Raw genomic sequence first — 17,320 nt, 5'->3', positions numbered from 1 at the left:
GCTTAGCTAACATTAGATGAGATTGAACAACGACAGTTGCAACAAACATTTGCTCCGTTCCATTTTCCTCTTCTCAGAAGCAGGTTTGGTACTGGGTAACTACATGGCACATATGGATAGTAACCAAACCACACTCGGAGAAAGAGAAATGAGACTTACAGGTTGGACCTATCTGAAAGCCAGCCTCAGTTTGCAACTGCCCTTCACAAAGCCTTCTTTTAAGTCCCACAGCACAATTCACAGACATTCATACATACGTACTTTTTCTTTCCTCGTGAGTCAGCCTTTCTGGAAGAAGGATGCCACTAAAATATTCTATAGGAGGTGAGGTGGTCAAAAGTAGTTTGCACAACATAAAGGACTTCTTCCACCCAGAAGGGTAAAAAGCTGTCTCGTAAACTTACCTCTGAACTTTTTGGGTGGGTTGTTAAGATCACCTGCTTCTGGCTGTACAACACACCGATCATCCACAAGGCTGCAAAGAAACAAGAAATAAAGTGAGATTCTTTTCCTTTCCAATTGCTTATATCCTCGTTAGCAAAACCTAAGTGTTTTATTTGCAATATTTTATCTGAGTGGCCACTTCAGCAAAAGACATTCCCCAGATGCCAAATCTTTCTAAGAAGCATGCAGCTCATTTTTACTGTTGCCCAGAGCTATGCTCCTGGATAGGTGGGACAATAAATAAGTCATTGCTCCTGTATGCTGCATCTTCTTTATGTCCCCTCCTTGAGGTGCAGACAGAACAGCCCATATTCTAGTTAGGTGAGAGACAGCCTTAAAACAATTATTGCCTCTTGGACAGATTTAAATAATGTTGCAATTGTGTTCATATTGCAGGACAGAGAACAGGACAATATGACGACTGCATAAATCGGACACCAATCCTACAACCCCCTCAAGTATCCGAAAAGGCAGAAACGTCAGCTGCCATAATGCAAACTGATCCCCACAAGACAGGAAGGCATAAATACACCCTCCTGCTTACCAGTCATCAACACAAGCAAAGTCACGAGAGCAAACTAACCTCCTCCTGTTTTACCAGAAAGGAAGTGAATTGGATAGCGAACCCAAGAGATTGCAATGGGAAATGCCAGGATAGGGCTTCTCCTGTGAATACACATTGGCAAAAGACCCTGTGGGTGAATTCAAAGCCCACAGAATAAATAAAACATTTAAGATACACTTGTCACCACAGCTCTGCCCTTAGCAAGCTTTGTATCCACATGGAATTGCTCTTTTACCAAACATTACTTCTAAGTTGCAAAAAATGCAATTGTAACCAAATACCTTGCTGGTTCTGAAATGATCTTAAAATTATACAATTTGGCCCCTTAAAACCAATCTGTCAAAGAGGCTTTCTACACAAAAGTAGAAAGTAAAACTCCAAGGTCTTAAAGGGTAGAGGTGTCCATTCTCATGCAGAATCAACTTGAGAAAGAGATTGAAACCTAGAATATGAGAGTTGTTCCTTGCAGAGGCTGGTTACATGCAGGAAGCATCTTGAGACAACAATTATGGAAAATCATGAAGTGCATAAAAATTAAGAGATCAGAGAGACTAAGTGGATCAACAGTTCTATGCATCTAAAATTTGCATATGCAAACATTCACAGTAAGTTACTTTTTCCCCATGGATTTTCTCCCTGTTCAGTATTAAACAAACATGTATGTGCTCCAACAAGAATAATACTGGTAACACCTGAACTCACTGAAACAGCTGCTTCTAGCGAACAAATGGCCAAAATTATTAAAAGCCAAATGGGTTATTCTGATAATCCCCCACATAGTTAACCTCAGTGCAAATTCTCTCTCTTATCCTGATACTAAATAGAAAGAGGAACTTCCCAAATTATTAAGAAAATAATTTTACAGGGTGCAAAGCCCAGAAGAGGCCATACCACCAGTAATCACAGTGATGACAGCACTGAGTTTGGGAAACAGCAAGAGCAAAGTCACAATTAAGCAACAGTCATGTCATACAAATATTAAATAGAAACACTCTTCAAAGAGAGTTACTTGGCTAAAATGACATTAGAATGTATAGTGGTATCTGTTTCTCAACCGTCATTAAGCACATGAACAAGTCATTACACATTGTTATGACATAAGACTGTCAGAACTCCACATGGTATAGAGTACAATTACACCAAATCTTTCCTTTGCTTCTTTAATTTTCTCCAGGACAAAGACTAAATTAAATATGGGACAAAGCTAATTTGATTACGAAGGCTTATTAAGATGATAATGCATTTCATGTTTCACATAGCAATTGGGATTTCTGGCTTAAATTAGGCTCAGAAGATGCGCGGCCATTATATAATACAGTTACCTTAAAACACTGCAAATCGAATCAACAAGGATGCCTTTAATACTAAGGGATATTTAGACCTGCCATCAGAACATCTCATCAAGCCTAAAAGAAATAGATGTGCTTAGGGCCTGCAACGTCTGAAAGGACTACCCATGGTGAAAAATACCTGCTCAGCAATGCCATCAAAAGCCACAGCCACTGCATAATGTTCATCATGCACCGTATGGGATTAAACATAACATAACTTTCTATTTGTTCAGGAATTATCTACTGCCAAACTTGCTTCAATACTAGGAATAAAAAAAAAAGCCAAATGTATCGTACCGCTCAGTTTGTTTTGCCAGTTTTCAGCAGATAGTATTTGGCCAGTTACAACACAGCTGATCGAATACTGCAGAGTGTGCATGTCATATTTGACGAGTACCTTTGGGAAATTTGTCAAATACATTTGCCAAATACTATTCAACCAACCCTACTTACTACATCCCTTGCTTTTATCATACCTTCTTTCCCTTCTGGCAGCATCCCATATTTTCTTCTCTTTCCTATAATAGATCATGGTGCATCTTCAGTGTCTGCTTCCTCTCTGCCCCCTTATTTTCCAGATTCCTAATAGCTAGAGGACTAAACCTACAAGTTAGTTTGGAGTCACTGATGAGATTTCAGCCCATTGTTTCCTGCTGAAAGACTTACCAGGATGCTGTCTTTGTACCCTGCTTGGGAGATCCATTTATCAGATGCATCTGGACAGTAGGCATCAAAAAATTTGCTGTCACTGTACCCACCCTGAGGCCCTTATGGCTACTGGAAATGAGGAAGAGCACGTTGTGTGTATGCCCACTCACCATATCATCAAGCTTCCTGGTTGCTTCTTTGCTATTCATTCGGTATTGAAGTACCAGAGCAATATGCCACACTATTTCCCTCCCCTTAATTTCCCACTGCTTTGAAACGAGGTGGCAGATGTGCTCTTTTAGCTTCTCCTCCAGCCCTCTGGAAGGTCTTCAAACTCAGTACGTGGCCCCACTGCCAGCTTCTGATGTTCTGAGAGATTTCTCTAAGCAGCAGTTGAGCAGAATAAAACATACCCCGTCCCTTCTGTCAGAGCTGTATTTCAGTCCTGTGCTTTCTCTCCAAAGTCTTCCTCATCCTACGTGAAGGGCTACCTTTTGTTTAACAAAGTGGCATTCACTTCTTACTGCTTGAGAGATTCTCCTACAGAGCAGCTAGCCTGATGTGGTTGCAGAAGGAAACAAAGGAGCTCTGCGAGGCAGCACGCCAGGGGACAGGAGCAGGCAGGGCACGGCTCCCACTGCAGCTCTGGGGGTGCTGGCCATCGGCAAGCTGCAGATTCAAAGTGTCCTCCTTTGACTGAAGAATTACAATTTTGCTTGTATGAGAAACCTCAAATACTGCAAGACAAGGCAGAACTAGCCGTAGTGGTCAGTTAGTGGTTTATGAATGGTTTGGCTCAAGTTGTTTTTTTTGTTATTTTTAAAACCACCTACTTACATCACTACCTTCTTTTTTTTCTTTTTTCCTTTTCCAATCAGCAGATTGCACTGAGGCCTATTCATTCCTGGCTAGGGGCAGGGTGGGCAGGAGAGAACAGGACAGGACACACGGATGGACACAGGACAGACAACATGAAAATCATTTTCTTGTATTCATTCCCTCTCCCCACAGCTTGGCCACGGCAAGCTTCTTCCTCCCCACCAACTACATTAAAACCACACCACATTCATTGATACGCTCTCTATCTTCCCAAAAATCTAACTCGCCATAATAATTTCAGGCCATTTTTAAATTTAGGGCCAGATCTGTACAGAAAGCTACTTGTTTTACCCAGTATTTCCTGGGAGTCAGGCTCGAGATAGCTAACTGAGCTCTGGTAGCCCTTCTTCCAGATGTTTCGGTACAAGAGAACAGCTGTCCTTACCCCAAAGTGCTAATAAATCCATTTGTTGAGCCCTCTGCATAGAGAGAACAAATATCTCCAATATGAAGGAAGCTCGACATCTTGTCAGTCATCTCTGGCTTAGTGCCCCTAGAAAAATAAAGCAAAGCACAATTTATTAGGCAGAAGGATTTTTCCATGCAAGCTACTGAAGGTTACAACAACAGCACCCTTCGTGTTTGTTTGCAAAACTCAACGAGTTCTTGCCCTGCAATTTCAGGTATCGAGGAAAACATGGCATGGCAAAATGCTTAGAAAAACAAAGTAAGGAAAAACAACAAGCTCTTGGCATCCTGCTCAGTGTGGGATTGTTTCACTGGAGCCATATTCATCCCCACAGATGTTCGCAGAATCTCATACCGGGCGTGCTGGCCTCTTTCATCCCATCTGAGAGGGGACGAGGGAAGAAGAGTGCCTTAAATTAAGGCGCATTATTTGTACCATCTAAATTACAACACTTCTCTGCCTAAACACTTCTGCCAGAATCAAAGGTAGGTATGAGCACTTTTAAAAGTCCCCTGGTGCGTGGAAATGGCTCTCCAAGGAATCAATGTGTAGAATACCAACACGACTTGGAACAGCTTCCGTCAGCTATTTGAGCGCCGGGGTGAGCCACCCGCTCCGAGCTGCTGTCTCAAAGATGGCATAACGCAAAGACCCACTGAATATGCCTGACAACAGATTTTGCATATAAAAAGGCAAGGATTAAGATTTTTCAGAGACGAATGCTTTAAATGACGCATCAAGAAGCCAAATCCCTGTGAAATGAGGAATACTTCAATCCTGTTTAAAAAAAATGCCTAAAAGTAACACTGAAGGGACAGCCACTTAGTGCTGTCAGCTCTACGGTATTAAGAACTACCATTATTTTCTTTAAAGCCCCAAATCCTGGACTGACTGATGCAAGACCTACCTGTCATTTAAACAAATATAGAAAAGCAAGTTTCTATCTGTCACAGCAACAAAGAGAGAGACAAACAACAGGAGCCCTGATAAAAAGAACCCCAACCAAACAGATTTTCAAAGATGTCTTTCTAAAAGCCATTTACTGGTTTCTTGGAGATCCTCCTAAGCTGTGGTTTTTGATCACCAACTTCAAAACACTGAAATAGCTTTCTGTGCAGGAGGTTTCAAACAGCAGGCAGTAACGTGGCTGCTCCAAGCTGCTCCTTCCTGCAGCCTGGTGACACGCTCCGAAAGGTAGCCTTGCCCAGGATCAGACTCTTGCATTTAGGGGAAAATAATTGAAAACATTTTCACCCTGACATCTAGCATGACACACCAAAATCAACTTTAAATGGTCTTTCATTGGGAGAATTAAGCAGCAGGAAATTATGTTACTTTTAGCACACAGCCCTGACATTGTACGTGGGACAAATCTTCCCTTTCATTGAGCATTACCTTGTTTACCAAAAATGTAAGGATCAAGTTTGTTAAGCAAGGCTGGAGATCAACAAGGACAGATTCTTGGAGATTTAAAAGTTAATGTTGGTAACACCCTGCAGGTATCACAGTGTGAGCCAACGCCAAGGCCAAGCCGCTCTCCTGTAAAGCTGCAAACAGCTCCCTCTCCTCCCTGCCTCCAAGTTCTGGTGGCAATCATCACACAGTGATTACTAAGTCAAAGCACATTACAGATGTTCTCATGCCTGCATGTCACCGTGTCACTTGCACAATTAAAATCAAGTTCAGAAGAAATCAGAAGATAACAGGCCACATTCATATGCAGGGGGAGAAGTCTCAGTTCCTCCAGAATCCTATCTGAGTGCCCGCAGCAGCAAGGCTTGAGGCTTCAGGTCGCTTGCTTAGTGCCGAGTCCTTCAGCCACTGCGTACTTACATAGCCTGTTTCCTTTCCCTCTTGGTAAGGGGACAGAAAAACAGCACTACCTATTTTAAGATATATGCCAGAAAACACACAGAAATATGCAGGGCGACTGAATTAGCATCACCAGAAATACAGCTCTCCTCATTCCCTGACTTGGAGGTTAACGACAAACTCCATACACAAAGTTTCCAGGCCCTCCAAGTTAAAAATGCCTAAATTCATACAGCCCAAAGCGAAGAGCAGAAGTCCAGAAGGAACGTAGATACTTCTGGTGGAGACCAAGTCTCCTCTGGCACTCCTTTTTGGTATGCTGGATCGTGGGGGCTGTGGAGCACTGTGGTATTACTACACACAGAAGGTATTTCTGATCCCAAACTCTCCCATTCTACAATTACACATACAGTATCCCTTTTATGGGGAATTACTTCACTGGACTACATCATTTGCCTTTAGAAGAGGCAGATGTTCACCACAGCTGTTCCCAAGAGAACACGAAGGTCAAAATTATTGACTTCCATTAGAGAAGAGAAGATTTTTTTTCTTGGCAAGAAGACTGATATCCCAGACCGCTGATCAAGACCAGGCCTAAGGATGGGCAATCAAATTTCTACGTCATACAAATTACTCTCCACAATGTAGCTTTTTTTAAAATTATTTTCTTTACCTAGCAAGCTCCAGACATACAATGTGTTGTGCATGATGACAGCTTAACACCTGAAATAAGTAGTTCTGCAATTTATTGACATTTCCAGTAATATCATGGTCAGCAATGGTCAGTATCCAGCTGCCAGGAGGGCTGTCCTAATGCTTGCCCATGCTCCAAAGGGACACGACAAATGCCGGCTGTTTATCACGTACTTTAATAACGGAATACCCGAAGCCGGTCCACTTGACATTTGGCTTTAAAGACCCCGTTCCTGAGGTTGGCCCATGCTCAGGAACATGCTGCCCCGCCAGATGGAGCAAGGGACTCGACGGCCCAACAGGCCTCACGACTCAGAAGGTTTACAAGTGAAGAGAATAATTTCTAAACCAGCCTTGCTTAGTTCATAGCAGCTTTCCTCATCTCCTCACAAGGGGCTTGGGACACCTAACACAATTTGTCTGCTGATTAACCAATTCTTTGCATTAAACCCTTCAAATGATCAGCTACCACGGATTATTTCCCTCCCTTGGCTAGGAAAGTTGAGCCACCAAAGATCACAGAACAGAACCACAGAATTATTTAGGTTGGAAAAGACCTCCAAGATCATCAAGTCCAACCATTAGCCTTGACCTGCCAACCCTGGCACATTTATCCCATGCCCACAGCACAGGTGGGCCTCATGGACTTGAGAGAGCGGGTTCCCTCCTGGGCACCCGGACCCAAATCATCCCTCAGGTCGCCTCCAGGAAGGGGTGCTGCCGTGGCAGCTGAATGCACGAGATGGCCACCAGAAACCCCCTGAAAGCCCAGGGAAGGAGGACTCCTACGCACACAATCAGTAGCTGGCTTGCACAGCTAAAAGTATAATCTCTCTGCTCAAAAAACAATTGTGCTCAGTAGATGAATACGGCCATTACTCTGCAATTTATTTATTTTAGATACGCCTGTGCCAAGAGCAATTGATTACTACTGAAGGTGAGGATGGGGAGGACCTGACGGAAGGCGTGCAGTTGTCGCAGCGCAAAGCCCGAGCTGCGACGCTGTTGTCGCACCCTTATGAGAGGAGCTCTGCAGGAAACCCACCATGTTCCTGCTGCACCACGGCTGGAGCAGTTGTACTCTCCCTCTTCAGCGCTGGGGGAAACAAGATCCTTTCCAGGTAAAAGTACTTGAAAAAAACTGAAGATAAGGAAACAATAGCAGCACGGCAATTCTAGCATACAGCAGAGTCGGGGTTCTCCAAACAAGTACTAGAGGTTTACCTCAGGGGGCAGCGATGTTGACAGCAGCAACATAAGGTTTTTAAAAGAAACAATGATTCTTCAGCTAAGAGGGAAAAGAACAAACTGACAAGTACAAACTTACCGATTTTTAAGACGAGAAAGGAAACATGAACTAAGAGCAGACCGTTACATGGAGAAGCTGACTGTATTTACCTACACACAAAGACCTGAAAGATGAACACTTTCTACGATGTTTTTAAGCCTTGACAGCTTGAATTCTTTTGATTACGCTGGTGGTGACTTCATCATGTATATTATCTATAGAAATGTTAGCGCATCTTTAAATGTGCTTTATATACAGTTTATCTGCACAGGAAAATAAAGTCTCTGTTTAAGGAAATACCCCAAATAATAACTATGGAAACGTGCTGAATTTCGCGAGAACTGCAAAGTACTTCTCTAGAAGTCATTGTGCCTATCTGTAGCTTTGCTGTACGGGCCTGGATCTGGAAATGCATAGCTAAATCCAGGCAGTGAATTAAAGCAAAGCAAACTGTCCGTTCCCTCGGGAGTCTTAGCGCTTGCCTTTCCCCTACTGCTTTGTGCTGCCTCGGTGAACAAATCTGCATCACAAGACCTCAAGTCTGGTCTTCTGACTGAACAGGGCTGCAATAATCACAGGTTCATTTCTGGTTATTTTCTTACTTATAGATTATCTTGTGCATATCCTCAAAACAAGCTGAACTGCAAACAGCAAAAGCTCATGAGGAGAGCCAATCTGAAACGGAAAACAAGCACTTGGAAAGGGTTCCTACAAAGCCCTTCTCCACAAGCACCTTGCGTTCCTGTCCAAACCAAAGTCCTGACCCTCCTTCACTACCTTTCAGGAAGACTGAAAGGACTCTAACACACTTCAGGGCACAAACCGCGCTGAGCCTCAGGACCTTGAGCAAGCCAGTAAGAGTTTGGTAGTCACTAAAATCCACCTGAGAGGCTTCGACCCATTTTCCTCACAAAAACACATTTTGTAGCGGTAGTTAAAGCAGAATTAACAGTGAAAACGCTTAGAAATCAAACTGACTGTTAAATATCACATACCTTAATGAGACATCTGCTTTTTGAAGATCTCAGAATAGGAAATGCAACTGCTTTGTAAACATATCACACTAATTCCTCCCATCACTCATCTAGAGCTCGATGCTCAGTTCGAAAAAACAGGCTTCAGAGCAATGCTGAAAGTTTGCCTTCCTTGAATAACAGAGTCAAGGCCCCCTTTTGAAGTTCCTCCTTACGGGAACTGTTTGTAACAAGATTTTTGCAATACGCTATTCCTCATCTCAAGCAATTTAACACTGAAAGGCTTTTCAAAGCATTTGAAGCTATTTTGCTGATATCTTGTCCCACGTGTCTGCTTTGTGTGGGATTTTAATACTTTAACCTATGACTGCAAACCCTATTTGTAAAATAAACGAGGCCAAATAAGTCTTATCACTGATGGCTTGATTTCCAGCAACTGGGAGACGAATGACTTAATCTTTTTAAGATCATTCTAACAATGTTTATTTAGAGCAAGAAAGCTCCTCGCTGTGCCTTGTAGTCCCACGATGTACTCAGTTCTCTATTATCATATTTTCACTGTGGTTTATTGCTCAATTAAACAGAGACCGTCAATTTCATACGTACCGTTCCAGAAACCGGGGCAGCACTTTATCATTTTTCACTATTTAGATTGTTTAGGTAAGAATCGAATCTCAAACTGTGCATAACTGCTTAGACTTTGTTCCTGCAGACAGGAAGCTTCGCAGCGAAAGATTAATTTTGGTTTGGTTTTTAACAGAAAAGAGATCAGATTTTTAAGAGTAGAGACAACAAAAAGCAAACTAAGGGCTGCTTAGCGGCACAAGCTATTGCCATGCTTATGAAGAAGCATCCACAAATTAGCAGATACCACTAGCCATACTAGAAGACTTCACCAACAAGGAACCCAGAAGACCACGTACATCAAAGTGTTTGAATTGAGTAGAACTGGGTCCTTAATATTTCTGAATTAGGCCAAGCAGGCTAACCTCTTTAAAGTGCACCCTGACTCACGAAACTTAAATGAAAGTCAGGTACTTAAACATCTCTAAATCAAAATTTTACAGGAAGATTTGATCAAAAATTTGGCCCTTTAGTTTTGCTCCAGTGTACCTCTCAATGAACACTTTTCTAATGATTTCCATGTGTTTCGGATAGTTCCCCTTCCCCCAGCACTTGGTATCTGTTTTTACAGGTGCAGCTAACTTCATGAAAAAAAAAAAAAAAAAAGTTTTCCATCTTTATTTCAATAAAAAAGAAAGAAGGTTTCTTCCCTGAGGGCTGTGAGAAAGATTCATACGAATTCCATTAAAACAGCCAAAGCAAGGAGGAAGTGCCCCATTTAAAAGATCATCTAGCGAATAATCGCTCTTCTGGGGCTGCAGGATGAAGCACTGCCATTTTCAAAGCTTCTGACTTAGCAAATCTAAAAGGAGCAATTTGTGCACGCACACACCGCCACGGGAAGACAAATCCGAGGGATTTGGGGCCAGGCGCCCGGGACAGGTGCCCTGCACCGTGCAGACCAGCCCAGGAGCAGTCAGCCCCTCAGCCGAGCACTATGTGAAGAGCAGAGCCAAGTTCTGCGTTTCCTAAACACCGAGGCTGCTTGCAGCTTGTGGAGTACGACAACGGCAGAGGGAACGTCCTGCCACACCGCCTCGAGCGCCGGCATCCTCGCGCTGCTTGCCCTCGCACGCTTTTGGGGGAAACCGCTCAGGAATGGCGTTCAGTTTCGACACGACTCTGCACCGTTACTTTTATGCACATGTAGCTACATTTTAGAGATAACACATTTGAAAAAAAAAAATCAACATGGTGTGCTTATCTACCACATGATCTTGTTTTCCATTTAACTGCAACCTTTCATGTCCAGCTGCCTGCTATCTGCAGGCAGATTTTCCTCCGATGAACCGTTAGATTAAGGAGGAGAAATGCACCTTCTCAGAGAACTTATTTTCCTCCCACCGCTGGTAACACGGCAGGTTTTTCTACAGCGTGCGGTCTGAACAGTCGGGGGGGATGTGAGAGGCGGGGAGGAGGAAGCAGCTCCGCGCTGTGACTTTCCCAAGGACACGCAGCAGGTCAGCCCCAGAGCCTCGATTTGAATCCAGGTCTCCCAAATCCCCATCCACCAGCCCACTCCGCCTCTCTTCTCCCTGGAGGAAACTCGGTCTCACCGCACATCTAATCAAGCATACGTTTCCCCCTATTCTTGAAGAAAGTTGGAAGAGACAAGTAAATTCGTTCAGCAAGATGACGGCCGAGTTAATTATGTTCTTTTCATACTATTTGCCACTGCACACATGAAGAATTTATTTAGTTACCATACTAATGACAAAGTTACTCAGAAATTACTATTTAATAGGTGCAAGGAAATTCAGTTTAAGAAACAAGGAGAAACAGATGAAGTAACTCCTCTTGCTAACTTAACCCCACAAAAATCCTCCACACAAGTAAGCAAGCATACGTGGCATCCCTTCGCAGAAAGAGCACCTCTTTTTAATTTGTGCAGTGCAACCAGGCGGACCAACAGCCCTGCTGTACTCAGAAAGTTCAGGCCGAGCACCCGTAACGATGCGCCAGCAGGAGTTACGCTGAGACAGAGCTGTCTCATACAGCAGCCATCAGGCTGATGTAAGAAACGCAGCTGACAGATCCTATTGACAAGCACCTGCCGAAAGCTGAAAAAGGAACATCTATTAGAGACGTGCTGTCAGGGAAGCAAATCATTTCTGAAGTTTTAAAACCAAATCTGACCTGACAGCATCTTTTTAATTCCATTAAAAGTATGCAGTGCTTACTGAAGTTGATACTTACTGAAGTTCATACTTACTGCCTCTAACCCTGAAGAGAGAAAGCAGCTTAGACGTCAGCCTCTGGAGGAGGCCCTACAAGTGCACACAGCGCTTTCCAGAATATTTCTATTAGAAGGAGAGACTTGGAACGTGCCAAAAGAACCAGGGCAACCAGTGTCATGAGGAAGAGAGCAAGCTTGGTTTATCATATCTCCTAGTTTGGCCAGGGCAGCAGAGCTTACAGAACAGCCCCCCTCCGTTTTGCATGGCTATGTAGCCACGAGTCTTGGCCACAGAAGGGGCTAACTCCTCAGCCCCGCTCCTTTCCTCCCAAGGTGCAAACTTTTTAGCAAATGCAATACGCCCTAAATGTAGCCAGGGATTTTCCTTCTGCCTGCCTGCCCCACGAGCCTTCATCCGCCTGTGTCCGTTCATCTCCCTCTAACCCTGCCTGCCCAAAGCTTTCGCCCTTCCACATGCTACTCTTCCCATTTCTTCCTTTGCCAATACCGCACCTGGGCGGGGGCTCCCTGGCCTCCATGGCGGCACCGGAGTCCTCGTCCACGGCTGGGCTCTGCAGGATGGCTGCTGGTAGCTTCGGGTCCCCACAGGCAGGAATATCGATGCTCTTCTCCCGCAGGCAGGTCTCTCCTACTGAAGGCTTGCAAGTCTTCCCGCGTCTCCCAGCGGCAGCAGCCCTTCCAAGGGTGAGCCCACTGCTCTTCCCTCCTGGATACCTCAGCAGGCATCCGGGGCTGCAGAGAAAACCCTAAATGCCCGTGATGAGCAGCCCACGAGGAGGAGCCACCGCCAGCACATGACCAGCACGTGGGGAGAACCACTGGTGGCCAGCAGACCTACTTTGCGCCCTCCTGATCTAAAAAACCCTTCGGCTGGGCTCTTTTGTAGATGAAGGCTCCGTTTCTCAGGCTGACTTGTACACACTGAGCTCCCCGCAGTAATTTTCTAGAAGGCAAACACAAGTTGTCCTTCTGAAGGAAAGGTTCAGGCCATTGTACCACCTTATCGCATGAGGAGCATGAGCAAGTGAATCTACTTAGCCCTTACAGATGGAGTGGCCACGGACTGATGAGTTACTTCAATCAAAAGATAGATCAGTTTTCAATTAATCCTTCAGACCAAGTATCATCAGCAAACAGTCAGGCATCTGCCTTTGTGCCCACGTGTCCCAGGGAGGGATTCAGATAGGACGTATCTTGACATCAGTGTTACAATTAAAGCGTTTCTTCAGAACTTGGCAGATTTCTGAATTTCTGAAGAAGTGAAGAGGGTTTGCCATGGTGCAAAACAAATGTTTGTAAAACTTTCATACTCAACTGCTATTAGGCAATTCCCAGAAATTAAAAAAAAAGAAAAAAATGCAAAGCCACAGTCTTTTGGCAGTAGCCATTTTTTTTGGCCTACTGTGGTGAGATAGATTCCTTACATGTATGTGCACCGAGCTTACTGTCTTATGACATCTTGCACATGGTGGGGATGAGGAGAGAACGAACTGTTTATGTACACATCATTACATCTGGATTCAGTATCCAGGCCTCCTTCCCTATAACTCAAGTATCAGATTATTCCAAAAGCAGAAATGTTATCTAACATTCTAATCATTCTAATCCCAGAATTTTTTTTCATCTGGCTCTCAGTTTTCTCAGAGCTGTTTACCGTCCTTTGATAATCTGCTCAGCAGAGCGATCGGGGAGGTAGGAGCACTAAGCTGGCTGCAGCGCTCCTCATATTAGCATTCTGGCAGATGAGGATGGAGTTACATCACTGCAAGCTGTAAATCAGCAAAATAACACATGCTTCCACGCACATTTCCAATGCGTTTGTCTCTCTAGAGGGTTAACTTCCCCAGACCTGTAGTTCTTACTCTCAATAAAACACTGTTAGGAAGGGGGGAAAAAAAAAGTTCTGATGCAAGTTTTGATAGGCTTAACCAAAACCACAGCTATGAAAATGAAACTTTTCTGAGTTCAAAATCCAGAGCTGAATTTTGCATCCTCACTCCACTTTGGAATTATGGTTCCTGTAGTCTATTTTATCTTATATTTCCTCCCCCCCAAAAAAAGAATGTGGTCCTACCGAACCCAACTGTGCTGAACACTTGGAGAAGTAGTTTCTCAACAGGTACAGAGCACGCAAGAACTGCAGACACTTCACGTGGCTGCCTCTGCCAAACGAGCGTGGAGCTGCAGCCCCCTGGAAGCCAGCTCTGTCTCCATCCCCAGCTACAGCGCTTCCGTGCCAAGATGGAGAGCCAGGCAACAACGGCGGTGGTGCTTTTGCGGCGTCTGCTGGGAACAGAAGTCAGAAAGGAATATCGGGCCGGATCAAAGCTCGAGCTGCTTGGCACCCTGCCTCCCGCAGCAGCCACTGGGAGATGCCCGACGAAGAACACAGGAATCGTTCTGAGTAACCGTGGACGTGGATGGGATCTGCCTTGCAGCTCGCAGATATGTCTGCTGGCTTTTCAAGCCTTCTGCTTTACAGGTCAGTCAGCACTGCGTGCTCAGGCCTCTACATGGAACTGCTCCATGGTTTTTAACTCCTCTTTGGTACTACTACACAACAAAAAGCAGAGAAACGGCTCCAGGCTCCTGAAGCAACAGCTACCAGCGAAGGTGCTACCTCAGCAGCAGAAGAAACGAATTTGGAGCATTCCATAAGGAAGCTTTTTATGAAACCAGATTAATACCACAGTCACACCGTGACAGAAATGTTACATTTACATAACTTTCTACCAGCACGCCGTCTTCCAGCTCTAAGCCCCTCTGGTCCCTGTAAGCTGCTTTGGTGAAGCTGCCTTCCCTCACACTCACCCACGGGCGAGCAAGCAGCCAGTCTACCAGCTACTACAGAGCCACTACCCTCATCCCACCTCCCACGGGATTCCGAGATTCCTCCCGTCTTCCAGCACAATCCTACAACTACAACTCTCATGTTTATGGCGTGACGACGCCTCGGGCTCCCGGCATACTCTGTAACTTGTCACGTCGCACGGCCCCGAGGAGCAGGCCCCGCGCTGACACCAACAAAGCCGCCCCAGGGGCTGCACCGGCTCACCACTGCTCCATCCTGGGGAGAACACAAGGCGAGGGCTTCACAAACCTGCTTGGAGCCTGCTGAAAAAAGTTTGGCTTCGATATCGCCCATCTCAGCCAGGTACCAGCAGACACCAGCTCAGCCCCCGGGAAGCACTGGAAGGGGCTCCTGCTTCCAGAACAGGCCTCAGGACCTCAACAGCAGGTACTGGGGCAGAAACCAGACCATTACTGCTCCTCTCACACCCACGTACAACACTGGAAATGCCACAATCTCACTTACATGATTCACCCAAAGTCTGCCACTGTGGCAGGGAACCGGCCGTCTCCCCACACTGCCACGTCCTGACATCCATCCAGCACCACCTCTACAGCAAGGGTGAGACCAAGACCTGGCACCACACACCGTTTGCAAGGCTCGCTCTAGACTGTGACGGCACTTGTGGGGAGCCAGGACCTCAGGTTCCCTTTCATCACATGGGACTTAATTCTTCAGGGTTCTGTTGTACCCCACAGACCGATCTGTTGGGGTGATAGCGAGAGGACGGACAGTGCTATAAGGCCCCATTAACCCCTCTTTTCTAACAGGGTTACAATTGACACCCCGCTGTACCCCACTTGTCACTCCCTCAGGGCTCTGAGTGCCAACAAGTGCCGCCAAGCAGGGCACCGCCAAACCCTCTCCCTCTTCACTGCTCTCCACCAGGGCCTTCCCCACACTCCAGCCCTGCTGCTCATGACCAGCAATTCTTTGAAAAATACGCTATTTCCCACAGCTAGGCTCCACCCCACGGTTGCAGAAGCAAACCAAAGTCACTCTTGCTGTTTGTTTACTTCCTAATTTATGAACCTCTGCAGGAGGAAGCCTGATTGCTCCCTACTTGCAGCCTTCACGACCTCTGCAAAGCAAGCAGGTGGAGGGCAGCGGAACTCATCTAAGCAAACACCGTCAGTCAGGGTGAAACGAGCTATTTTAGCAGGAAGAAATCATCACTGCCAATCAGAAGACGCCTTGGGGAACACATTAAAGCAACAAATACTGTGAAGAGTTTACTGACAGCACCCCATAACAGCCTGCTTTGAAACCCCCCGGGCTGCCGTCGGTCCCTGCGCTGGCTCCTTTGCTGCACCGGCCGCTGCCTCGCGCCTCGAGCCGCTGGCTGCACGGCTGCCACCTTCCACGTGTGCAGCCGAACACTGCTCGGTGCCACCTGCCGCGCCGGGACGTGGGGCTCCTCGTGGCCCCGTGGCTACCGGGGGGTGCCTGCACGCAGCCCCCAGCCCCGAGCCACCCCCCCCACGGCCCAGCAGCAGGAGCCGGGGGTGCCTGCTGCCCGAGGGGGCGGGCTGGCGGAGGGGGCTTCGAAACGAAGCCCAGAACGGAGCAGCCCAGCGCCTGGCAGCGGGACGCCTCGGCTGCGGAGCGGCTGGAGGGAGTGGGGGGGATGGATAGGGGCTTCGCCCTACGCCCCCCTGCAAGGGGGCGGCGGGCAGAGGGTGTCCCACACGGCCAGGCCGGGGAGATCCCCGGGCAGCTCTGGGGTCCCGGGGCGATTCCTGGGGTCCAGCTGAAGCAGGGGCCGCCCGCTGAGGGACCCGCGATCCCGGAGCGGCCGCGCTCCCCCCGCCGCCCCCCGCTCAGCCCCGGGAGCCCCCCCAGAGCAGCCCCCCGGGCTCTTGCCGAGCCCTCCCCCGGCCCTACCTGGTTCCGGCGGGGGGCGGGCTAGCGGCGGCGCGGCAGCCCCATGCCGGCGGCGCTGCCCGGTGCCGTTGGGACGGAGGCTGCGCCCCGCTGCCGCCGCTCAGCGGCCCGTCCGCATGGTTACTGCGCGCCGGGCGCGCCGCCCAGCGCTATATAGCGGCACGGGGAGCTGCTGGGTAGCGTAGTCCCGGATTCCAGACGATGCCGGCAGCGGACCGAGAGCTTAGCGCCCGCGGGACTACAGCGCCCGGCGTGCCCCGCAGGCTGGGGGCGGGCGGCGGGGCCGCTGCGCCTCGGAGGGCCGGGCCGGGAGCGAGGGCGCCCCGCGGTCCTGCCCCGTGCATCCGCGGTGACTTCGGGCCCCGCCTGCTTCGCCGTTCACCCCCCGGCCATGCAGCACGCTGCTGGGGGGGGGCGAGGCCGCACGGGCCCCTGGGCTGACCCAGCGCCGCCCGCCCGCCTCCCATCCCCGTGAGGGGCTCGGAGGAGCCGCAGGTGCGGCCGTCGGGCAGCGCTGAGCCACGGCCGGGTCCCCGGCTCCGAGCTTCAGCGAAGGTCAGAGCAGGGTTCTGCCACGTGCGTCCATCACTGCCCCGCTGCACGCCATCCCTCCTCGGGAACCGGGCAGAACAGTGGTGCCCGACGCTGTCAGTAACCCTAATGAGTTCTCATGTAACCACATCCAGACTCCGGATGAGCTCCGTAGGCTGAGGGAAGGAGC

The 17,320-nt window shown here is 47.6% G+C and overlaps 1 protein-coding gene across 9 annotated transcripts in view; it reads right to left on the bottom strand.

The window, feature by feature from the left end:
• Window positions 1-16,720, bottom strand: part of ITPR1 (inositol 1,4,5-trisphosphate receptor type 1) — a 168,022-nt gene extending 151,302 nt beyond the window's left edge. For all 9 annotated transcript variants that reach the window (XM_035337315.1, XM_035337317.1, XM_035337316.1 and 6 more), the window contains exons 1-3: window positions 16,600-16,720; window positions 4,253-4,360; window positions 405-475 (exon numbers count right to left, since the gene is read on the bottom strand). In XM_035337315.1, coding sequence (XP_035193206.1) covers window positions 405-475; window positions 4,253-4,344 — 163 coding nt within the window. In that variant the 5' untranslated portion in view covers window positions 4,345-4,360; window positions 16,600-16,720. The remainder of the gene's footprint in view (window positions 1-404; window positions 476-4,252; window positions 4,361-16,599) is intronic.
• Window positions 16,721-17,320: the final 600 nt, after the last annotated feature.

The sequence above is a fragment of the Oxyura jamaicensis genome, chromosome 12, assembly GCF_011077185.1.
Source record: "Oxyura jamaicensis isolate SHBP4307 breed ruddy duck chromosome 12, BPBGC_Ojam_1.0, whole genome shotgun sequence".
Lineage (NCBI taxonomy): Eukaryota > Metazoa > Chordata > Aves > Anseriformes > Anatidae > Oxyura > Oxyura jamaicensis.
The sequence above is the reverse complement of the archived record's forward strand: the minus strand, read 5'-3'. Positions and strand labels throughout refer to the sequence as shown.